The following is a 23709-nucleotide window of genomic DNA, read 5'->3' as shown; positions in this document are numbered from 1 at the left end:
ACTGATGGCCTATGATGAGCCTATGATGAGCCACATGGGACCCACTTCTACTTGATTGACAGACCGGCATGCACATGCATACTCACTCATATTCTTCTTCCCCTCTCTTGTTCTGCACTGGTCTATTTGGAAACCAAGTCTTATCCAACCCATACTATCCATATTCATCTCCCTAGGAGGAAAACGGTCGATACAAATCGGCGAAAATTTCATTCAGCACCCTCCGACCCTCCTCGACCTGCATGTAAGTACTATGAGCGGTCTAATTGTCGATTGTCTATATCCGTTTCGAGTTGTTACCACCAAACTTTTTGACTTTTTACTGTACTTTTTCCATCTCAAGCATGCTGGAGAGTTGCTCATTGAATAAGTTTCATGTACAGTAAAAGCTGGACTGCATTATATGCGAGACCAATTCCATCATGGTTGGAAATTAATTATGCCAAAACTTAGTAAATGTTTTTGCTGATGTGGCATACATTGGAAAATATATGGACCTCCAAAAATTCAGAAGATTCTGAAATCAGAAGAGGGATGCTCTGAGCCAATACATTCAACAATTTCAGAAGCAGCAAAAGAATCTTCCTAGTTTGTACCGGTCCCCAGTTCCTGTTATCCGTCGGCTCTCCTCCTCTCTGTCTGTTTGCCATTAATGAAGCAGCAGCAGCCACTTCCTCATGGCTCCAGGCAACCCGAGGCAGAGGAAGTAGGAGGAGGAGGAGAGTTTAACCCGAGGGAATGGGCTCTGAGGGCGAGGACGATAAGCCGGGATAACACCATATCAAGAAGGTTCTCAGCTTCAAACATCAGTAGGTTCAGGGAAGACGACAGGTCTTTCAGGTCTAACTTCACCATTTCGAGCACGGCTTCTTCTCCTGGCTATCTTCTCACAGGTCCTCCCTCTCACCGGCCTCTTGATTTTAAGTGAACAGCCCAGAGAGTGTTCAAATCCCCCGTTGACTCTTTTGTTGTTTGACACAGATGAAATTGACCCGTCGACATACTCATTCACTACTGCTCTTAAAGGTAAGAGCTGCGTCCATCAAAACATATTATAAAGGTAACAACATTTTCAGTGCCGACCAGTCCGACATTGCATGCGTGGGCAGGCTTCCAGTGGAGTATTATGGTGTTGACAGTAGAACTGTTCCGCTCTCTATAATGTTTTTCTGTTCATGCTATGAGAGCTTGCCTTATCCACAAATACATCGCCAAACACATAAAAGCATGACATTTGTAGAATTCTTTGGCTGTAGACGCTGGCCACGCCCTCCTTCCCTCTACCCAATGTGGGACTCAGGTTCTCACAGTTCCCCGTGTAATGCAGCGCTGCAGGCAAGAACCGGATGCGTGTGGGAGTGTTTGTCGCCGGAAGGATTTGCTCTGAGCTCGAAGTGGAACGAGGCAGAAAAGTACATCTGCAACCCACTGTCAGGAGAGTTCCCAACGGATTGCCTCTCTGCAAAGACCCTCAGTGGAAGGTCCCTCCATAACCTCACCAGCAGGATCACAATGTCTGCCCCTCTCATTTACCCTTCTCATCTATCAACGACGCACTCCCTTACAATGCCCGCTTCTCCCCCTCCCACTGTCCCAGGTCCGAAATTTGCATCTTTATCCTATTTGAGTATTAATTGTTTAAATGAATCACATAACGGTTCATGGCAAAGTCTCGTGTGGAATTTCATGGATCTTAGGAAAGAAGTTGGGGGTCATAATGACTAGGGATGTGGGGATTCAAAGCACACCCGGCGAGTTCAGCTCAGGAAGCGCGAGTCCCACTTCGACTCTTTCGATGGCAGGGACAATACGGTTGAAGCAATTAGGAGAAGAAGCCCAGGAATCCGGAAAAGAGGTATGCTTGCTATCCCTTTTTTTTTTTTTTTTTCCTTTCTGCATATAACATAGAATCCGTTTTTCATTTCATTATTCTGGTAACTACGAACATGTCTTGATAGAACACAGTTGGTGCTGGAGAGGACACCTTTAGATATTGTTCATGCTTCTCGTTTTATTTCCTCATGGATTGGACAAGCTGAACACTTTCCGAGAAAGTATAATTTTGTGTCCTTTTTAATGATATCTGTTTGGGCATATTTGGCAAGACAGTTGGGTTGGTCCCTTCCACTGCGATGGGCACATGCCCTTTCTTTGTTCTGTTTCGAATGATGGATGTTAGCTTTGTTTTTATCTACAAGAACATTGATTCGATCCTTTTTCACGGAGAACTTGCGACCCGGGGCGGCAAGGGCGTTGGAGGCTTAAGGCGAAATTTAAAAATGAGGCCCTTTTTTTATATATATAAAATTTATAAAATCTTTTATTTAAAATTTATTTTTTTAACTTTTTAGATGTAAAATTACTTATTAAGCTTTTATATTCAATTTTTTTTTCCTAATATTTCCTTTTCAATTGACAACATAGCTAATCAATTGAAAATTACTCGTTACAAATTTATCAAGAGCTCCTTTTTGAATTCCTCTCTCTCTCTCTCTCTCTATTTTAAGTTTTGAATAACCAAATTCATTCATATTTCCTAGTTGACGTATTTACCTATAAACGCTACCAAAAAATTCCTATGTCTTACGGACGATATACCATACGTATAAACACTTCAAAAATATATACCTATAAACGATATATATTTAATAAAATATAAATATAAATTAAAAAGAATAATCATAGTTTAGAACAATAGAACCTGTTTAATAGAAAAGAAGAGAAAAGAGAATAGTGGTGAGAATAATTAGAATTTAAAAGTAAAACAACTCAATTGCAGGAGTAAAATTTGAACGTTAAAAAATTTATTGGAAATAGGTAGTTGGAGATATTAATGAGAGAAAAAAAAAGGAGGAGATAATAAAAGAAATTAAGTAAATAATTAGATATGGAAGTTAAGATTTATCAATTAATAAGTGGGAGAGAAAATTTAGGAGTAGTTGAGGTGTAATTAGATTATGTTGACTAATTTAATAAAATGAGGCCTTGATTTTTTTTAAGTTTTGAGGCTTTAATTGTTTATTATTTTTGAATTCTTTATAATTATAATTATTAAATATAATTATTATTAATATAAACACAAACCTAAAAATTAGGGGCCTAATTTTTGTGGGGCCTGAGGCCTTTGCCTTCCTTGCCAAATGGAAGAGCCGCCCCAGCTTGCGACGGATATATTGGTGCCGTTTATCCTCATGATTCATAGAGAGTCATCAAGATTTTCCATTTTTCTCCATGAACTTCTGTGAAAAGAAAACAAAACAAGAATCATGCGTTTCCGGGCTATAGTTCTTATGCTATCATGGCAATCTCTCTTCACTTACATGGATGCCCTCCAATTATTGGACCTGTCTATGGATAGAAAAACCGTACCATGAAGGTCCGGAGTTAGATTGTGCCATGACAAGAGGGATAATTGTTTTGAGGCTGTGTCCCTATTTCCAATTGTTTCAGAAAAAAAGAGGAGGTGAAAACTGTAATGAGAGAGAGAGAGAGAGAGAGAGAGAGATTGGTCTCTCACGTCTGTATCAGCAAATGACAAGACCACTGTCATCTGATTCATATCATGACTGGGATGTTACAACTTAGTAACAATCACATAACAAATCTGTTTCTATACAAAAGTTAAATGCAGCTAGTGGGGATGCAACGACAGGTCAAATTATACATTGAGCGTTTATATGGTTCGATTTGTTACAGGTCGGGGAAAAAGAAGCTGCAGCAGGAGCTGATGATAGAAAGGAAGAGAGGGAGCAGGGAAGGGAAGAGAAGCAGAGGATGGGTTGCAAATTGGGGAAGGATGGAACAGGGTGCTTGTCGCGGATAAGGAATTCGCGTAGACAGGAGAAGAACAAATCCAGGAAGATGAATACATTCCTCTGCTCCTGTTGAAAGAGTTTCAGTTTGTCCGGTTCTTTTTCTTTTTCTTGGGGAAGAATGTCATCTTTTTTAAATTCATGGAATGTTTGGACATTCATTAGGATAGATCCGGGAAGTCAAGTCTGAGGAAAATGATTTTCCAATTGAGAATATTTCTCTAATGAGTTCTCTCAATATTGCGTGTAGTCACCAAGCGTACGAGGTCGGTATAGAACCAACCGTAGAGGGTCCGGTTGATGCAGACCAATCCTCCGAGATCAGTATCGAACCATAGAGGATCTTGTCTTCTTCCTGTAAAACTATGCGAAAACAGAAGGCGTTTTCCTTCACATCTGATAGGTTTGTGCTTTGGTTCTTTCCCACCAAGATGGAAATAAGATTTGGTTTAACTGCATGGAGAGATATTACTGTCCGGTCGACTCATCTGGATCCATTCTCGATCGAAATAACTGATCGGATCTATCAGCATGGAGGTTAACATATTAATACTCTAGGGATTACACCGAGGAAACGCTCCCTCCATCCCTTCATGTTATCAAGTCAGTTGCCAAATAAATCATGGGGACCTCGGGGATTAGTGGATGCAATGCCAATCCTAGTCAACATAACATAATACTCTTAATTAGTTGTCATCATTCATCGATTGATGATTGATTTTCTTGAGTTATATTGTTTGTGGACGACATAGATGGGCTTGGGCTTTTGATGGCATATCACCTCCAGACATCAACAACACCACTAACATCAACTGGGCCCCACACAGAATCCCTATGTTGGGCTGGGATTCCTCGGGGAGATTTTGGGTTGAACGTGGCAACATCTCAGTGGCCCAATTGGGATAAACAATAAATCCTAACTAAGAGAAAGATTTCACTTCTAATTTGGTCCCTGAAGTTCTCTCCTCCTCTCTGTTCGCCCCCCTAATAATGGTGGCTGACTAAGCTGAGGGATGATTTTGACACGGTTGACAAAGTACGGGGGAGAATACGAATAAATGAAATTTTACGGCAGTCTTTCGTCCACGAGGAAGACTCAAAGCTGTCAATGCTCTTGTCACTTGGGTCCCCGGCTATTGAACTTTGTCCTCTTCGGTTCCATCCCATATCTATAACGGCTTCCATTAATGGGAGGAGCTATCTGTGCCCGGAATCTATTCCTTGTACTCTCTTGTCTCTGTCTCTTCCTCTTTGGGCACGAAACACCATTTCCTGGTACGTCTTCAACTTTCTGTTTTGGGTATGAAAGCGCAGATTTTTCCATCGGAATGGTATAGTGAGGAGCCTTTTTTGGGACTTAGAACTGTTGTGAGGAGCTCGGTTGACTGATTTATTCCCGAGGAGAAATCATTTGAGTCGATGAACTGTTCCCTAGTGTTCATGTGCTCAGTAGTGTACCTTCCTAACTAGTATTCGAAATCCAATACCGGAACTCGAAGCTAAAAATCGGTGTCCGAGATGGGTGACCGGCATATGGTAATATATGCTGTGGTGGAATGAACGACTTTGTTATTCGATATTTCGCATTTGAAGAAAAGTTTGTTTGAAAATATTGTTCTAGGGTGTGACTTCCTTGGATAAATTCCCTATTCGAGTTACTTCGAAAACCATATGGGAGAATATTTCCTATTAGACTACCTGCGCGGCCTTTGGCCGGTCTAACCTGTCATGTGGGTTTGTAGGGTGTTCACATGGAAATTGGGATTTGTTAGGCGAAGCCCAGACACCCTTGTTATTAGAAAAACAAAAAGTTCTGGGAACAGTTTTCGGGAATACTTCCGAAAGGACTTTGCCTCACCCGGCTACAAGTTTTACATCATGATTCATAGTACTTCAGCTGATGCAACTTTTTCTTATGAATCTTCCAGTCCAGCATGGAAGTGGTGCCGACATCCTACAAAGATCGAACACATCTCATACAATGTTTAACGAGACAAAGCGAACCAGAAAGTTTTAGATGTGTTGCTTCAATCTACAAATTTTCCGGCAAGTTCAGAATATGGAGGCTCCCCTTGAAGAGTAAAATCTCCTCAGAAGGGTATCTAAGATTTGTCTTGTCGGAGATTGCTCCACATAGAAAAAAGGCGCGATTTGTCTGTCATGCATACGAGGGAGACATGAATGAAGGGCAGTTAAGGGCACTTGATGATTACTTCAGAAAGCTTCAAGGTGCAGATCGGCCGTTTTCAGGAAATCTTGATGGGGAAATGGAATTTACTGAGAAAAGTCATGAACTGAAATCAAAGCAGAGCTTCGAAACTCTCGATGCTTATCTTGGAAAAGTTAAAGGAGGTAATCCGACTTCGTTCAACTTTTTCTCCAAATTGTGCAGGTCGTACAGATTGTATGGTTTGGTTTTATTGTGTGCTATCAGCAACTTGGTAGAGTGAACTAGTTTCTTTTCACCGCCAGGTACGAAAAAGGAAGACTATGTGTTGTCGAAAATCGATGAGGCAACTACAAGAAGAAGTGAGGGCGCAACAGCTTCCCCTGATAAAGAAGATGTTAGGAGTGCTGCGCAAACAAAACCAAAAGTCTGGGTCAAACGGGCATATGTAAAAGAGATTCCACATGGTTCTCAAGCACTGCAACAGTTCGATGATGCTTCGGATCTCTACTTAATGTATAACCCTGGTCTGTCTCAGTCTTGCTTTGTAAAATGAGATACGAACAGCGGGTTCTTTTCTCTGATCATGGCATTCTCTCCTGTGTTTTTGGGTATAGAGGTATAATAGCTTCGCTGAACATAGCAGTCTTCTTGTTCGAGATAGCAAGTCCAATCAAAAGTTCTGAGCTGGAGCTATTCTCTATACCTCTGCTATATGGGGCGAAGATAAATCAGCTGATCGTGACCGGCGAATGGTGGAGGCTTGTGACCCCAATGTTTCTGGTACGAGATCCATGGTTGGCTTTGTATTTCTTTTTTTCCTTCCTTAATTTCTCATGTTGAATGTCTCATCACTTGCATTTTCCTAAGCGAGACAAGGAACGTTTAGTCCAATTAAGCTACGTTTGATTTACATCAAGCCTTTCCATAAATGCAGCATTCGGGAGTTTTCCACATGGCACTTGGTTGTTGGGCACTCCTTACCTTCGGGCCTAAGGTCTGCAGAGGTTATGGTCCATTCACGTTTTTCTTGATATACTTGCTCGGAGGAATATCCGGCAACTTGACGAGCTTCCTTCATACCCCAGAGCTGACCGTTGGTGGCACAGTTAGTATCAGCACAGTTTCCTCCTTTTCCTCTGATAAAATTTGTTCCGAATATTTGGATATCGAAATTTGATGTCCCAGATTGTCAATCCAATTATGCACTCTCATACTGGATCTTGCATTTGATATAAGATGGCAGAAGTAGCTCCTGACATCTTCCCAATCTATAGGAACTTTATAGGAAATTTATCACCTCTTCTGGCAGTTTCGAAGCCTTTGAACCTACTCACTGCTACACTTGATACCGATCTATATTCTAAACACTTCTCAGGCCAGAGAAATAAGTCGATTCCTCTGTTCTTCTGCATTCTTGCATGTGTGCTTAGTGTGGCATGTTATTTTAACGTATGACACGTGCAGGGGCCCATATTTGCGATGATTGGAGCATGGCTTATTTATCAGATGCAAAACAAAGACGTGATCGGAAAGGATGTTTTGGACAGCATGTTCCAGAAGGCGATATTTACCACTGCTCTCAGTTTCCTCTTGAGCAACTTTGGTCCCATAGATGACTGGTAAGAAGTTATTGCATGAAGTGAGATTCACGTTGCAGGGGTTGATTTATCGTGTAATCGCGACAGTTGATTGAAAAGAATAATCTTAACTGGACCAGCTTGGCCTGTTAGGATGATAACTGGGCCATAATATCATAAACATCAGTTTTTTGCGTTTATTCTTATTGTTAAGTTACTGGGCTTTACAGGACACATTTCGGGGCGGCCGTAACGGGGATAATATACGGGTTTTTCACTTGCCCGATCCTGCAAATGGACGATGCATCCTCAAACAGTGGCCGGGAAGAAGGAATTGCTCTGGTCAGACGGTATGCTGACCCTTGCAAGTCGGTGCTCGTGTTCGTCCTCTCGATCCTGGTCTTGGCTTCTTTAGCCTTCTTGGTCGAACCTCCTCTTAGTACACTGACAGAAAACTTTGTATAGAACCAGAATATATCTGTGTCACTTGTAAGATTTTATGTTAGCTTTGTTGAAAGACTAGTATCTTACTATATCCACGTCATGTGTGTGTATATATACACATATATAATCATGAGTTGAATGTTGGCCACGCTTTGCACGGGTGTTACAACGTTATGTTTATTTTTATCTTGTTGGATTGCTAATATACCAAATGAAGTTTTCTTAATTATAATATTCAAGAATCCTATAAAAAATATTTTTTGCAACTATATATAAAAAAGTGTTCACTCCTCGGCCTTTTCATTTTTTTTTTATAGAATATGACATAAGAAGAATAAATATTAACAGAATAAGACACAAAAGCGATTGAAAATTGCAACAATGAAAATTAATGATAGAAAAATAATATTGGAAGTAACATACGTATAGAGTAGTGAGTATGATCTCAATAATTGACCAAGGAAGTATCTTTTAAGATTGGAATATAATACACGTATAGAATAGTGAGTCAATCGCAATGATTAACTATAACAAAGAAAAAGAGAGGCCGTGAAGAAACCTACCAATTTTTTGGTCCTTGAGTTTGTGTCATTTTGATGCATGAGGTAATGAGATGTTCATGTATAGAAAAAGGTAATGGGACATAATTTTTTTAATAAATTAATTGAGTAATTCTTTTTTAATTATAAATTGTCTAAGAAACAAAATAAGCATGTAGCTGAATATTTTTACCTTTATAACTCATTAAAAGAAATTATCTAAAGCATTTATAAATTAAATTAAAAAATTAAGATAAAACAAAAAATGCAAGAAAGTAAAAACTTTCATACAAGTTTATAGTATTCAGGTAGATGGCAAATTTTGTATGATTCTCGCAATATTCTTATTTTGTTAATGATACCATTAAATGTTATCAATTTATTTACTAAGACTGATGTACTTTGCATTCCAAGTATAAGGTATTTCTAGTGAATTTGATAGTCCCATTTTTCCATAAGGGTCATCGTAACAAAAGTCGCTGCCTGCCGAGCCAAGTGTTGAAAGCAGTTCAGTTGCAGTTATTGATACAAAGCAAAAAAAATTTAGAGAATCATTAATTACTGGGGGATGAAGCTAACAACATATATAGCATTCATGGATTTCGCTAATAGGTGGAAGCTTTCAAATAAAAAAAAATATTAGATGAGACTGACACATCATGGCATATTTAACTTCCAATTAGATTTGACGGTATTACTAATGTGGAATGTAAGTGGGTACATTCTTACCACCATAGCCCTTTGCCATAATAGATTTGATAAAAAAATTAAAATCATAAGATAGATTTAAGAAAAAAATTAAACCATAGAATAGATTTGGAGCCCACTTTCGTTTTATTAACGGACAAATTGACGGCGTGATAGATTTGGAACAAAATGTAAACCGTTGGCCTTTTTTGAGTAATTTTTAAAGCATGAGATATATTTGATAAAACGGTAAAATCATGTGATATATGGCTTAAAAACCTCTAAATTAAATTAATAAAATAAGATTAAAAATTAAAAAAATTAAAAACTTCTCTAGTCTCCTTCACAATACCCAAACATTACGAGTTTATAGTATTTATATAGATGGCAAAGTTTATATGATATTCGCAATATTCTTATTTTGTCAGTGAAATCATCATATGTCATTAGTCTAGTCACTAAGACACCGTTTTGCTTCGACTGCTGGTTAGATTCCAAATATAAGGTACTTTTAGTGAATTTGATTATCGTATTTTCTCGTAAGGGATATCGTCACATAAGTCGTTGCAGCTGTGCTAAGTGTTGAAAGCCATTCAATTACAGTCCCCGATACAGAGCAGAAAATTTGGAGAATCATTAATAAATTGGAGGACAAGCAGACAACTTAAATAAGACTTATGGGTTTCACCTTCCAAATGAGAATATTTTATTTTATTTTTATTCATTAAAATAAATAGATTAAAATATTAATAAATTAAATTATTAACATAAGATAAAACTAAAAAATGCAAAAAAAAAAAAAGAGAACTTCCATATCTCCTTCACAGTATTCAAACATTACAAGTTTATAGTATTTATATAGATATGGCAATTTTTCTATGCTTTTTGCGATATTTTTGTTTTGTCACTGAAATCACTATATCTTTTTCGGTAAAGTGAAGTCATTATATGATATCAGTCTATTTACTAAGACTGATTCGCTTCGATCGCCGATTAAATTCCAAATATAAGGTACTTCTAGTGACTTTGATTCATGTATTTTTCTATAAGAGGCACTGTTGTAACATAAATCGTTGCATGTTGTGCTCGATGTCGAGTTAGAGTCCTCGATACAGAGCAGAGATTTTGGAGAATCATTAATATATGTGGGATAGAGATAACAACATAAATAATACTTATGGATTTCCTCCACCTTCCAAATAAATAAGAAAATATTAGATGAGACTGACACATTGTGGTGTGTCTAATTTCTACATAAATATCAAGAAAAATGTGGGAAAAAAATATTGTTGTGGGTTCCACGGTACAATGTGTCAAATTTTGATTGGAGAGTTGCATATCATAATTCATGCCTTAGTCTCACTTAATATTTTCATCTTCCAAATATATACTTCCAAGAATGCTATTAAAGGATGTAATGGCTGCTTGCCCAAAGGCACACTTTCACCTTCAAATTGCAAAGGTTTGTCTCGGTGAGTGTTTGTTGTTGCTCTGTTGAGCTTAGTCCTTGTGTCGTATTTGAAAGAAAGGCCTTTTGTTTTCGAGGAGCTCTCAAGTTAACAATGGCACGTCTAAGCGCAAGAGACTTGCTAGATTCTGTATTTGCTTACGAATTTGATTGCGTATCTCATCATTCTTGGTGAAGCTGGGTGGTGTCCTGAAAAATACATCAATGGAGGGCAAGACCATCCAGGTACTATCCTCCCTTCCCCGAACCACGCAAAATAGAAGCACCACACTTTAGCTTTTTCTTAATGAATGTTTTGATTCTGCAGAGGTTGGGGGAAATCGTTCAACAAGTTTCCTACTGATATTTTCATTGATAGCCGGGGTGCTGGGTGCTTCGTCAACTTTGCTCGGGTTCATTCATCATCGCACATGGATGAGTCAGAGCTCAACTGTTGCAACTCTTTTAGGCAATCATCTCATGGGCATTCACGGCTCTTGCATTTGGGTATTCATGTCCTACTCTAGATTCTTTTTTTTCTCCTCGCCATCTATGGAAATATTAGTTTACTAACGGGTATTTGATTGTTTCTTTCGTATTTAGTAATGTTGCTTGCTCTTATCACACTAGAATTCTAACAATACTAGCATCACATCGTATTTGCTTGCAGCCTTGCAGTCAAAGAGATCACGCTGGGAGATCATAGAGGAAATCGTCTGGTGAGGAGAATAGTGCTCGGCCCATTTTCTGCTTGGAGAACGAAGAAGTATGCTCTTCAGCCGAATTTTTCGACCTCAATTCTGACTAACTTAACCTTATCATCTCGTAATGCAGCAAACACTGGAAGTAATGATTTTTTTGGCAATGCTGTGCCAGCTGTATTATATGGCAATCCTGCTCTTTGGGTTTTTTTTTACCGAGTTTGGACCTCATCACAGGTACAGCAACCGAAATGGTGGAGTCGCATCAACCGCCTCCGGTTCTCAACGTCGAGTCATCGTTGTTTTCCGGTGAATATTGAAACTTGCTGGAATTTCCTCTGGAGATAGGTCATGTTTGATATATGTTGGAAAGTAATGAATTGGAATTGAATTAAATTGCTACTGTGCAATGTAATGAACCGTAATAATATTGAGAGGAAAATGGCGATTTTTTGTTTTAACTCGAACATGAAGGAGCATGATTAATAAGTTGGACGTATTTACGCCAAAGCGAAATACGATCGAGGCCACAGAAGACTTCCGTACTAGCCAGTGTGTTGTTCACAAGTCTGCTAGGGGGAGGTAGAATTCAACATGCTGCATGGAGCTGAAACTTACTATCGAATCTCCTCAGTACCAGCAAAATATAATGTACATATGTCTACTAAATCGTGCAGGTAGTAAATTTAAATATCCGAAACATGGAGGCGATCCGATTGAGAGTGACATGTTGGTCCAACAATTAGATGTTGTAGTGTCTTCTGAATGTCAAAAACAAGTGGTGATATACAATATCTTACCAGCCTCGTGTGCATCAGTGTTCTTTAATTTTTACCTTCATTTCAAGTGACTTTTGGTCTAGCATTAGTCGTTGCATGCTGTGCCGCGTGCCACAAGCAATTCAGTTGCAGTGCCGTAGACAAAATTAACAAGACATTCGAAGGATCATTAATAATGGTGCGTTTGGCTCACATGAATAGCAGTTCTAGTCCGGAAGTATTACTTTGTTCGTATCCTTAATTGGAATTTGGGATTACGTATCAGTAATAGATTGGGAAATGTCTGGTGCGTTTGGTTTGTAAGTAACATTTTAAAATCAGATTTTGATTTTGAAAAAGAGTCGTATAAATGGTTATGTATAGGGCTCACCATTTGACTTTGTATGACTTATTTTGTTTTGTTGTGGAAAACGAGTGGTATAAATGAGGCCCAAACTTTGACTTTATATGAATTATTTTATTTTATTATGAATAGAATTAAATTAAAGTGTGATTTTCACGCTAACAAACCAAACAAAGCAGTCATTTTTCTCTCTTTCCTATGTAAGTTCAATTACACATACTTAATAGGACCCAATTAACCAATACATGATCACCTATATTCATCGTATTTTCTGAAATCAACCCCTAAGACACCACCTCGTCTATCATCCCTCCACTGCCGCCACCGCCGCCGCAACTTCACCCCCACAAACCCTCTTCCGGCAACCCGACCAACCTCTCCCGATTCTCCTCGAGCTGAGGAAGCTCGATCTGGCCACTCCGTGGCCCTGGGCAAGATCTGTGATTTCAAACCCTCCAATGAGGTTTAGTCTACCGAGCCACTCAAGGCTCGGGACCCTCATGAATGGGCCCGCGGTGGGGCTTGAGAACCCAACCATGGGAGTCGTGAGCTCTAGACTCGGTGAACCCAGGGCTAGGCTCGTGACTCAATGGAGAACCGAACCCTGGGGTCTACATTGCTACGAGCCCCAGTGGCTTGGGAGCAACTGATTCTTTTTCCTTTTTTTGTAAGTTTTCTTTTTCGAATTTTAGTTTTTATATCTTTTTTAATATATATATATATATATATTTTGCTGAAATTTTATCATCGTAGTGGTTTTTTATAGTTAATATTAATACGTGTATTTTAATATTTGTAGGCCCCGGGGGGGAGGCATTTTTTTGTCTGTATAGGAAGGGTAATTTTGTACTTTTCTATCCTAATCGTCCCAATCCATTCTCAAACCAAATTTCATAATTGCATTTCTTATCTATTCTATTTCATAATTAATTTTGTTACTTATTAATTCATATTCTCTGCTCATTCAATTTATGTCCTGCTAATTTCATTATAGTGAAACAAACATAGCATAAATATCAGATAAAGCTGACAGCTCAAGCGGGATTTATTCATCGGACAAGGATATACATATATGGCGAAGACATCACAGGAGTGAAAGGAAACATAGCAACCGAATATGGTACAAGGGAATCAGGAAATCAATGAAGGAATCAAACAAGGAAAAAATATCCCTATATATATATATATATATATATATATAGAAAATAAAATACCATAATAACTTTCACCAAAACACTTCTATGAAAGGATCGAAATGGTTGCCCAGAGACAAAACTTTCACCTTCAAATCGTAGTGTGTTCATTGCCCTATTGAGACTTGAGCCTTGAATCTGAGAGGGAGGCTTAGTTTTGACTTTTGAGGAGCTTTCAGCAATGGCGGGTGGGAGTGGAAGAGCCGTCACCGGTCATCTGTTAACCAAGAACTTGGCTGTGTTCATCATCATCCTTGTTTTTGGTAGGTGGTCTCTTGATGAGTACATGATCATGTAATTGTCGAGAGACCACCCGGCAAGAACAAGAACGACGACCGATACAACTGAAGCATCTCTCATACCCTTCTCCTTTCCTCCCACCCTCTCCGCCCCCGTGAAACACAAGCACAATAACACGTTTGCTTTTCCTTCTTAAGTAATGTTTTGGTTCTGCTGATTTTTGGAATGATTTAACGAGTTCCCTGCTGCTGTTTGCATTGATAGCCCGGTGGGTAGGTGTTTCGTTGGTGCTGTTCTGGTTCGTTCATCTTCAAACACGGACAAGGTAGAGTGTTCAGCTTTTGCAACTTCTTTGGCAATCATCTCATGGGCACTCTGGGCTCTTGCATCTGGGTGCGTACTCATGGCCTGTCCGAGTTTTGTTTGTCCTTTACACCCTTTGTGTAAGTATTAGTCTACGAGTTTGGTCGTAAAGACTTGTGGAGCTGCCACTCACTCCAGGCGTGGATGACCGATTAAGAAGAGGTTTTCTGTAGTCGATAACTGCCCGAGAACGATGCCCAATTGATGTTCTCCAGCAAAGTAACAATGAAGATGGTCACGTCAGGACTCTGCTTCATTGGAACGAAGCGATCCAAAATAAGCAAAATGCCTTGAATATTTGAGCTCTTGAACTAAAGAACCTGACATGCCTTATTAGGAATGGAGACGGCCAGGCTTCTGTAAAAAGGTTTCCATATCTTTACTGGAAATAAAAAACTGCAGAGAAACTTTCTGATCCAGATTATTTGAATCCTTAATTCACTACTCTCAGTTGACTGTTTTATTCGTATTTAGTAATGCTGCTTGCTTACAATGCTTGCATCCGATCGAATTTGCCTGCAGTTTCGTAGCCAAGGAGATCAAGCTGGGACGTCGCAGAGGAAAACACCAGGCGAGGAAAACAGTTTTTCGCCCATTTTCTGCTTAGGAGAGGAACATACGTGCTCTTCGGCAGAATGCAGCAAATTAGTGCAGAGCTAGTTAATTCATACGGCAATCCTGCTTTCCGGGTTATTTCATACCGAGTTGGACCTTCTCGATACAGCAGTCAATATGGTAGAGCCACATCAACCACCTCAGCTCGTGAAGCTCCGAACAGAACTGAGAGCGCTCCAGCATGAAGATTTGCATTTTTCTTTTCCCTGAATGCAAATTCCTTCAGGTATACCTTCCCGAGCCTTTTTTCGGCTTCCAGATCAGTTTCTTTTCTTTCAGTGAAAAGAACAGGGCCGGAGCCTTAAAAAATAAAAACACAATTGAACTACGCAGAAAAGCCGGATATGGAGGTCGCATAAGACTTCCAGAATAGCTGGTCTGGTGTTCAGAGCCTTCTATGTGGGAATAGAATTCATGCAGCATAGCTCTGAAACTTAACATCGAATCTCATAATATTTCGGAGAGCTCTAAAATCTCTACTAAGTCGTGCACGTACCAGATAAATAGCCAAAACACTGGTAATCCGAGAGTTAAAATATGGTTCCAACATCTGTTCAAATGTTGGAAACAAGTCTAATATACATACTTTACCAGAACTCGCACAGAATGTTACTGATTTATTCCCGTGATCTCTATAATATAGAGTATGATCATTGTTGTAGTAATGATATATTAGTTAAACTTAGGAGTCTGCCCATTCAACTATCGCCAAAGTATGTCGTCCACCGCAAGCGACGAGCTTCGCGACCCACTTCCCATTGACTTCAATAGCACTCACATTTCTCGGAGGTGGGAGATTTATCGGAACTTCCATGGGCTGCCCGGTCGTGACCTTCCTCCCGTACCCAAGACGCCCATGATCTCCTCGACCAAACTACAACCGATATAAAAACTGCAATTAAGTACAGCATGTACAGCTGCAGAAAGTGCTCTTTTCTTCTCTTGAAAATCAGACAGAATTATTTTGTTTTCTTAAGAATAAACACAGAGATGAGATTCTACATGCCCTACTTTTACAAAAGGAAACACAAAACTACATCCTTTTTTCTGCAAAAATGAGGCCTATTTCATTGTAGTTTACTTTACTTTTCTCGAAATAAGATGCGAGACTTACCGAGAACATGCGTCCATCTCGTGTTAGTGCCACCGAATGCGTACCTCCACATGAGACCTTGAAACCAAGAATTTAAACATCATGAGAATCATAGGATTGTGCCCATGCACGAGCAAGTGGAGTTTTGCAGCATCAAATACAGCTTTGTAGGCATGTTAGATGGAAAGGACTAGGAGGAACTGGGGAAATTTTTATCCGAAGAAAATAAGCCAGTAGAACCTAAATTGACCACATGTTGGACAACCTTTGTTAAAATTTCTACAAGAAAAAAACTTAACCAGACCATATCAGCTCTACATTAGTCTGCAGTCCTTTAAGACCTAATAGACTAAGAGGACTTGGGAAATCTTTTCTTGAAGAAAATAAGCCAATAGAACCTAAATTGACCTCATCTTGGACAACCTTTAGTTAAAATTTCTACAAGAAAATACTTAACCAGACCATATCAACTCTATATAGTCTGCAGTTCTTTAACATCTGCGCAATGCAGGAGTTCCGAGAGATTACCTGAACAATATCCTCTCCAGCCAAAAGATTAACTTTCTGAGGCACCATTTTACTGGTCTTATCGTTATCTCCAAAACCGAGCCTCCCATGTTCACCTCTTCCCCATCCATAGACCTGCCACATCATCGATGAGAACACTACCACACAAAATTCTTTCTTGTTTGATCAATGCTAAGAGGTGAAGGAGTTTCAATTGAGAACTTTCAAGAAAAACTTGGAGCAGTAAAGTATCACCTCTCCGTTGTCTGTCAACGCTGTGGAATGCCATCCTCCAGCAGCGATATCAACCTAGACATCAAAATTAAGACCATGCGTCTTCTTTAGCCTCAGAAGAGATAGACTTTGCTGCCAACGTAGGGTTGTCATAGCAGACTGACAATTTGCAAAAATATTGTTAGGCCTTCTATTGATCCTGATGGAAAATTGTGACATCCTTTTTTATTGTTTTTGGGTTCTAATTTTCAAGAACGTAATAAACACAATCTAAAGTACCTCAATATCTTGCATTGTAGGGTTTTAGGGTGGATTCCTCTCAGGAATCCACCTGAGCTGGAAAGTATCTAAACTCATGAACCAAAAAGTGAAGTCAAACAAAATATTCCATATAAAGTAAATAGTTATTTTACATTTCATTCATCCTGTGGTCCAGTATTCTACAATACTTGAATTCCGGATTACAAAGTATACAGGAATTAACTGCTATTTAACATATGTGCCACATTGATAGATATATTTCTAAGGACCTCAAAAATCTTAGATAAACTCAAATTGAATGAGGAGGAAAAAATATTTAGGGTTCATAGAGAATGTCAGGCAAGGGAATGGTGTAAGACAAACCAAATTAAGACCCTCTAGCCCTTGAACAAGAATTGGTTGAGATCTAGGCTGGGTATCTCCAGTTCCAAGTTGCCCATACTCGTTATTGCCCCATGCCCACAAAGTTCCATCCTCTTGAAGAGCCAAGTTATGAAACGCCCCAACGGCGATAAGCCTAACCTTTTCGAGACCTTGGACTCGTACTGGAACAGAAATTTGTTTTCTGCAAGATATGTTCATCAGTGAAGAGCAAGCAACATGCTAATCATGAATTCGCGCAGTGGACTCTTAAGGCCTGTTTAATATGATAACGGGTGCATGGAATGATACATAGGTTACGATGCTGCTCTTTCCATCCACTATACCAGCTAAGGCTGAAGTAATAGCCCGATTGAAAATGATATCAGAACAAAGAGGATGGTAGAACATACATGTCACCAGGAGGCCATGGTTGGCCCCATGTCCAAACATGTCCTTCACGTGTAAGTACGACTGAATGAGTACCTCCAGCAGCTACCTATATCAGTGACACAATTAGAATATAAACTCATCTGCAATCTGTTTTTAACCAGTGAGAACTTAGAAGCAAAATTTATTGCCATCACCGGACCTCTTATGCAATATGCAGATTCATCTTAACCACATCTTTATGAATGACAGTGTAGTACTAAGGATGAGGAAGTTACCTGGCGTACAACAAGCTTGGGGGCACATCGTTGAGGAATCACCATGTCCCTCCTCAAAGGTCTCCCAGTGTCATCTTTGCGCTCTGGTTCCTCGCCACACTGCCCATATTCATTCCCACCTGCATAATGTATATGTTCCAAATCTTTCAAATTCTACGAAACATCCACATGGCAGATAAACCTTCTTCCCCCATGCTAATATACAGATATTGAGGATTGAAAGAATGAGATTGAAATGGAAAGCTTTAGCTAATATGTCAAAAGAATTATGAGCTGTAAAGTTTTTGGAATAACGAGGGGCTTGATATGTTACCATAGAACCCCTTTTGGCTTCTAATCTTGATATCACGGCATGCATGTGCATGTGTCAAGTCCATCAATTCAAGTGGCTTCAATCATCCAAGAGTGTCGAGTATGTTATGCATTGTATATTAATGACCTTTTTTATTTGGAAAACGAGAAGGAAATATGTCTCTTATTGTAATGACAAAACAAAATAATAAGACAGGTTAATAGCATACCCCACGCATAAGCACGACCTTGATCATCAACAGCCAAAAAATGCCATCCGCCTATAGCTGCCTGAGGAAAAAAAATAGCAGGGAGCATTTATACAAACCAAACCTAAGTATCATCCAAAGAAAAGGGGAAAACAGCTATCAAGATAAATAAATGGCATTATTACCTGAACAATTTTAACATTTGAAAGAGCCTTAACCTGGCTCGGGATGTTCTCAGTCTTGGTTTCTGGCGGGTGCCCGAGTGTTCCTCTCTGGTTCCAACCCCACGTAAACAACTGAAATATCCAAATCAACCACTACTCAAATTAACACAGAAGTCGTATACAAGGTAGCAGTGTCGTACATTAGTGATTTCTTGCAGTCACTGAAATGACCCTGAATAATATCTTGTCCCATCTACCTATACACATCATAGCACCTAATCTCACACTTTCAAGAGATCAGTTTGGTAGAAGATTTTGCTTCGGGGCTTAACACGACAAATCTCTTACACCATCTTTAAGCTACAATCATTGCATATCCATCCAAGAGCCTAAACCAGTAAATTTTGCTATGCTCATTTTTATCTCAAGTATCCTCCCGAATATCGGCTTTCGACAGATACAACATGCCAAACCCCATGAAAGTTCAGATAATCTAAAAATCTCAAAACTTTACCCTTCCCGCCTTTGAGTACGTTAACGATCAACTAATTCAGAAGCTTGAGCTACTATATTGTATTTAATTTATTGTATCCAAATCTGCAACTAAGCTTCATCCCAGGCATTCCAGTTAGCAGAAGAAAAACAGTAAGTGTAAGCTCCTACCAAAACCGGTGGAAGTAACAAAAGAGCGCTCTAAAGCTTCGAGCTTTGAACCGGTAACCGCTCGAACACCCCTCGAACAACTAATGAGGTAGCTCGAATACTTCAATTGAAAGAAGAGGGAGGAGAAGAGGAAAAGAGGGGACCTTGCCATCTTCACAAATGGCGAGGGAGTTGCGACTGCCGGCGACGACGGAGCAAACTTTCTCAGACTGGAGAGCTCTGACGACGCAGACCCACTCCTTCTCCTCGTTGTTCCCTATCCCCAGCTGCCCATCTTCTCCTGACCCCCTGATTCAATAGCCGGAACATTTGCAGCATACCCCACGCCAGATAGAGAGAGAGAGAGAGAGAGAGAGAGAGAGAGAGAGAGAGAGAGAGAGAGAGAGAGAGACGTACCAAGCGATGACAGCGGTCGAGGAGGAAGCCATTGATGGAAGACACAGTGACAAAAGTGAAGCAGAGTGGAGAAAGAGAGAAGGGATCCTTTTTAAGGACACGGGAGAAGTGGGCGCCTTTTCTTTAGGTAGCTCATCTTAGGTTTAATTCCACTTTGCCCCCGGTAGTTTAAGGTATATCTCGAAATGCCCCTCATAGTTTTCAAAATGCCCTTCATAGTTTATCTTGTCTCAAAATACCCCCTGCCATTTGCAAAGTCGTCTCTACCTTATATAAATCACTATTCACTAGCGCCATTAGATTTTAGCATAAAGTCGGCGTATTTGCCACTCCTTGACTCTTTAATAACTCGAGAGTCCAAATCCCCGCACCCGCCCCTCCTCTAACCAACTTTTTCATATGTAATTGTCGGTTGATAGAGTAGCAAATGCGTCATAATATAAACTTGAAATAAAAGCAGAATTATATACTATCATAATAAATTAGAATCAACTTGCATTTTCAAACTTATCCATCCTGAAGTAAACTACTGACGGAACTAACGGAACTCTGATTAGATATTCCGATAGTGTTATCAGGATCTTAGTATAAGTTGATATAGTTCCTCAAGTACGCTAAGGCATTTTGCCAAAATTATTAGCTTAACTTGAATATTCATTCAAGTTATAAGGCTAGACTGTATATTTTAGCTACACATACTAATATATATATATATATATATAATTATTATTCCATGGATAGGTTCATTTTTTTTTTGTATTAAGTGGATTCTTAAAGCTGCTGCCGGCTGAGAATTTTCAAGGAATTGGATTCTGTTAAAATCCGTTCATGATCAGTGGATATATATATGCCGAGTAACTCGGGGTAGGAATTCCAGTTAACTGATTCCTCTGATCGATCGAATTTCAATCGGTCTCGGTCGAAATTTGAACATTGTCAAACAACAACACATCAATGACCACTGTATTTCCGAACGAGACAGTGAGGTGTTCTCAAATTACTCGGTCATGGCCGTTTTTTGGGTTCTGCAGATGTTTTAGGCAATTTGCTACTGGCAATTGGGCCGTTCCAGCTGTTTCTTCTGGGCTTCTTTCTCCCTAATGGGCTTAATAGGCCCATTGATCTAATTGTGCTTGGGCATTTTCCAGGTGCTCCAGTATTTTTTTCATCAATTTTCATTTTTTTTTTTGGGTTAAGTTTCTTCAAGAACTTTATGAGAAAGGAACTGGGAATATTGTCCCAAAAGAGGCTCGACTGTTAGGATTGAGAATTAAACATAAACACACCGATGCAATCGACTACAATGTCGTCTTCACATATTGATCCACGTTATCCGTGGTTTGGTTTTTTGCAGCTAGCCTCCAATAAAACTCGGAACATTCCAATCTGCCTGCCAAATCATGAACTTGCAGCATAAGAAAAGCATGACTCAGTCGCAAGGTCACGTTGCCTAGATTGATGAGGTCGACGCCAGAGAGGAGCGGCTTTCGACGGTTGGAGCGGTAGTCGGATCGGAGGTGTTCCGGTGAGGAAACAACCGATAGCGAGAGAGAAGAGAGGCTAGAGAGAGAGGAATCTGATTTCCCCTCCTCGATGGGAGTGTCCCCAATGGAATTGTCGCTTAACCCATCCATTGGTCATGAACTTACTATTTATACTCAATTATTTTTTACTTGTCCTCGAACGTGGGCTTTTTCCATGGGCCGAGCCCATTGGACCAGTATCGTCTAATTCTAAGCCCTATTATTAGTTCGGTCCATATCATAGATAAGTAGAATTTTCGACTGATGCTTTGAATTACTTCAAAAGAAACATTGTTATGACAAAATTTCAGTTGAAGTTTCAAATGCCTGCCATAGACTTACCATATATTTCTACCAAACGGGACTTTGATGTGTTGGTACTGACGAGTTTGTAAACTGTCCCAAGTGGTAAAGTACCGATCGCTGTCATATGCGATCAGAGTTTGTTATTTATTAAAATTGATTATCCATTGAAAACGAGTTGCCTAATTGTAACAATGAGGTGAAAATTTGTCCTTAATACTTGGCTCTATCTCTAGTTCCCAGCAGAAAGGCTGTCGACTTAGCCGGCCGGGGGCGCTACTGTCCTTTGTTTCGATGAAACATATCACACATCTATATAAGTATAAACAAATAAACATAATCAAGCAACACTTGTTTTTGTTGATCACATTTCACTCTCAGCTGCTACAACTTCAGCAAAGCAAGGAGGAGGAAAAATGGGAGCTTTGGAATCAGAAACTTCCGGCAGTGCTTCCACTCATGGTCATCATCAACAGCAACAGCAGGCTGATCAGACAGTTGAGAACGCGGAAGCCGTACAGTTCCCGCCACAGAACCCACAAGCTTTCCCGATCCCATCCGAACATCAGCCAACAAACGACCACCACCATCATCATCGTCATGATCAGATGCAGTACCATTTGAGACATGATAATCATCCTTTTCCAACAGACACTTATCCTACCCCTAGCTCGAATCCTATTCCTGCCACTTGCATGGCTCCGCCTCCGCGTCAGCCGGTACACTACACGGGGCAGCCAAGGAATGATATTCCCGCAAGCAACAACTATATGAGCTCTCACCACCATCACCACCACCATCATCAACACCATCAAGTGCTAACAGCTCCTCCGATGTTGCAAGGAAACCATCAGGTTCCGACTGTGCCTTGGACGACTGGGCTCTTCGACTGTATGGACGACCCTATGAATGGTTCGCATCAGCTTACCATTCTTTTACTCGATCATAATTCCAGGCACAATGTATATATCTCTGCCTCATATTTTTGATTTTGCATATCTGAAATTGACGGTACACAACGTTATTTTGCAAGCTTTAGATTCTTTTCATAACAGACAACTCTCTCTTCATCTGATCACTTCCAACCTTCGTGCAGCTTTGATCGCGTGTTGCATTCCGTGCTTGACATTCGGACAGATAGCTGAGATTATTGACAGTGGCAACACATGTATGTCGACATTAATATCTACGATTCATGAATTCCATTTCTCTGCTCTTATCTGAATCCTCAACCTTTAGATGTCAAAAACAAAACCATGTATTAATCTAACACCCTTACTGATGTAGCTTGTGCAACGAGCGGACTAATCTACGGCGCGATCATGTGTCTCATTGGCTGCCCATGTATACTGTCCTGCACCTACAGAACGAAACTCCGGAGCAGGTTCAGCCTGGTTGAGTCGGTCGGTCCCGACTGGATATCACACTTCCTCTGCGAATGCTGTGCTCTCTCTCAGGAATACAGAGAGCTCAAGAACAGAGGACTTGACCCTTCAATAGGTAAGCCCGCAACATTCTTGATCATGATTGCACGTATAACATGCCAGACTGGAATTTGATTTTGCTCGACATAACCGCAAATAGTTCAACCGCTACTAGGCACACACTTTTTTCTCGGGTAGAATGAATTGCCCGTAGAACCTGTATATTGAACATGGACTTTCATCATAATGTGCGTGCATATAGCTATTTCCTCATCAGAGGCTAATTTTTCCTTTTTACAATGTTGCCAGGAGCCAAAGTCAGCAGCAGTATCAAGTTCCCATGGTGCCTCCGACCAATCAAACTATGAGAGGCTAATCAAAAGAAGATAATAATTTCGTCTGATAATTATTTTTTTAATTTTTTTCTTTATTTTTAATACTATATGGAATAAAAAAAAAAGTATAACAAAAAGTCAAATTGGCTATGAGAAATGTGGTGAAGAGCATGTGTCACATGTCTCGCCTCCGAACTAATAAGTTCTAAATTTAATTATCGTGAATGGGACTACTCGTACTCCTTTCATTTATTTTTTAGTTTCCTTATATAGATTTATGAACATTACTCGTAATAAAAATAAAAAGTCGATGAGCTTTCAAAGTGAATATCTGGTTTATGGCTGAAAAAAGAATGGCCTCACAATAA

At 39.8% G+C, this 23709-nt stretch overlaps 4 protein-coding genes and 2 long non-coding RNA genes across 7 annotated transcripts; 5 read left to right on the top strand and 1 right to left on the bottom strand.

The window, feature by feature from the left end:
- Window positions 1–89: 89 nt before the first annotated feature.
- Window positions 90–4270, top strand: LOC116204791. Of its 2 annotated transcripts, none has more exons than XM_031537083.1 (6): window positions 90–244; window positions 384–893; window positions 982–1026; window positions 1328–1597; window positions 1698–1855; window positions 3697–4270. In XM_031537083.1, exons 2-6 carry the CDS (start codon window positions 653–655, stop codon window positions 3886–3888), a joined length of 906 nt encoding a protein of 301 aa, XP_031392943.1. In that variant the 5' UTR covers window positions 90–244; window positions 384–652; the 3' UTR covers window positions 3889–4270. The 2 variants fall into 2 exon arrangements, with proteins under 2 accessions (XP_031392943.1, XP_031392944.1); XM_031537084.1 differs by having other exon boundaries at window positions 91–244; window positions 512–893.
- A 659-nt stretch (window positions 4271–4929) lies between these two features.
- LOC116202767 (RHOMBOID-like protein 9, chloroplastic) lies at window positions 4930–8155 on the top strand. Its single transcript, XM_031534376.1, has 7 exons — window positions 4930–5087; window positions 5746–6164; window positions 6285–6495; window positions 6597–6762; window positions 6917–7087; window positions 7447–7601; window positions 7790–8155. Exons 2-7 carry the CDS (start codon window positions 5747–5749, stop codon window positions 8022–8024), a joined length of 1356 nt encoding a protein of 451 aa, XP_031390236.1. The 5' UTR covers window positions 4930–5087; window position 5746; the 3' UTR covers window positions 8025–8155.
- Window positions 8156–10686: 2531 nt separating this feature from the next.
- Window positions 10687–12098, top strand: LOC116206107. Its single transcript, XR_004156638.1, has 4 exons — window positions 10687–10922; window positions 11005–11183; window positions 11347–11442; window positions 11615–12098. It is a non-coding gene; the product is annotated as an uncharacterized LOC116206107 (long non-coding RNA).
- Window positions 12099–13522: 1424 nt separating this feature from the next.
- Window positions 13523–15141, top strand: LOC116205422. The gene is made up of 2 exons (XR_004156503.1): window positions 13523–14325; window positions 14818–15141. It is a non-coding gene; the product is annotated as an uncharacterized LOC116205422 (long non-coding RNA).
- Window positions 15142–15365: 224 nt separating this feature from the next.
- LOC116205421 (ultraviolet-B receptor UVR8-like) lies at window positions 15366–19864 on the bottom strand. Its single transcript, XM_031538030.1, has 11 exons — window positions 19757–19864; window positions 19504–19648; window positions 18719–18829; window positions 18555–18615; window positions 18034–18152; window positions 17779–17864; window positions 17369–17570; window positions 16766–16819; window positions 16532–16645; window positions 16025–16081; window positions 15366–15784 (listed from the first exon to the last, which is right to left on the bottom strand). The coding sequence occupies exons 1-11, from the start codon at window positions 19786–19788 to the stop codon at window positions 15593–15595; spliced, it is 1173 nt and encodes a 390-aa protein (XP_031393890.1). The 5' UTR covers window positions 19789–19864; the 3' UTR covers window positions 15366–15592.
- Window positions 19865–21998: 2134 nt separating this feature from the next.
- Window positions 21999–23374, top strand: LOC116203061 (protein PLANT CADMIUM RESISTANCE 4-like). Its single transcript, XM_031534727.1, has 4 exons — window positions 21999–22494; window positions 22679–22750; window positions 22870–23082; window positions 23316–23374. Exons 1-4 carry the CDS (start codon window positions 21999–22001, stop codon window positions 23372–23374), a joined length of 840 nt encoding a protein of 279 aa, XP_031390587.1.
- The last annotated feature ends 335 nt before the right edge of the window (window positions 23375–23709 follow it).

This window comes from Punica granatum, chromosome 4, assembly GCF_007655135.1.
Source record: "Punica granatum isolate Tunisia-2019 chromosome 4, ASM765513v2, whole genome shotgun sequence".
NCBI lineage: Eukaryota > Viridiplantae > Streptophyta > Magnoliopsida > Myrtales > Lythraceae > Punica > Punica granatum.
The sequence above is the reverse complement of the archived record's forward strand: the minus strand, read 5'-3'. Positions and strand labels throughout refer to the sequence as shown.

Excerpts from the sequence above, each read along its gene's own strand:
- LOC116205421 (XM_031538030.1), bottom strand. The coding sequence starts at position 19,788 with ATGGCTTCCTCCTCGACCGCTGTCATCGCTTG. Across the intron at positions 16,820-17,368 it reads GGCTAGAGGGTCTTAATTTG|GTTGATATCGCTGCTGGAGG; the intron begins GTTTGTCTTACA and ends TTTGATGTCTAG. Across the intron at positions 15,785-16,024 it reads GAGATGGACGCATGTTCTCG|TTTGGTCGAGGAGATCATGG; the intron begins GTAAGTCTCGCA and ends TATCGGTTGTAG.
- LOC116203061 (XM_031534727.1), top strand. The coding sequence starts at position 21,999 with ATGGGAGCTTTGGAATCAGAAACTTCCGGCAGTGCTTCCACTCATGGT. Across the intron at positions 22,495-22,678 it reads TATGGACGACCCTATGAATG|CTTTGATCGCGTGTTGCATT; the intron begins GTTCGCATCAGC and ends ACCTTCGTGCAG. Across the intron at positions 22,751-22,869 it reads TATTGACAGTGGCAACACAT|CTTGTGCAACGAGCGGACTA; the intron begins GTATGTCGACAT and ends TTACTGATGTAG.
- LOC116204791 (XM_031537083.1), top strand. The coding sequence starts at position 653 with ATGAAGCAGCAGCAGCCACTTCCTCATGGCTCCAGGCAACCCGAGGCA. Across the intron at positions 894-981 it reads TCCTGGCTATCTTCTCACAG|ATGAAATTGACCCGTCGACA; the intron begins GTCCTCCCTCTC and ends TGTTTGACACAG. Across the intron at positions 1,598-1,697 it reads TCCCCCTCCCACTGTCCCAG|GAAAGAAGTTGGGGGTCATA; the intron begins GTCCGAAATTTG and ends CATGGATCTTAG.
- LOC116202767 (XM_031534376.1), top strand. The coding sequence starts at position 5,747 with ATGGAAGTGGTGCCGACATCCTACAAAGATCGAACACATCTCATACAA. Across the intron at positions 6,763-6,916 it reads TTGTGACCCCAATGTTTCTG|CATTCGGGAGTTTTCCACAT; the intron begins GTACGAGATCCA and ends CCATAAATGCAG. Across the intron at positions 7,602-7,789 it reads TTTGGTCCCATAGATGACTG|GACACATTTCGGGGCGGCCG; the intron begins GTAAGAAGTTAT and ends TGGGCTTTACAG.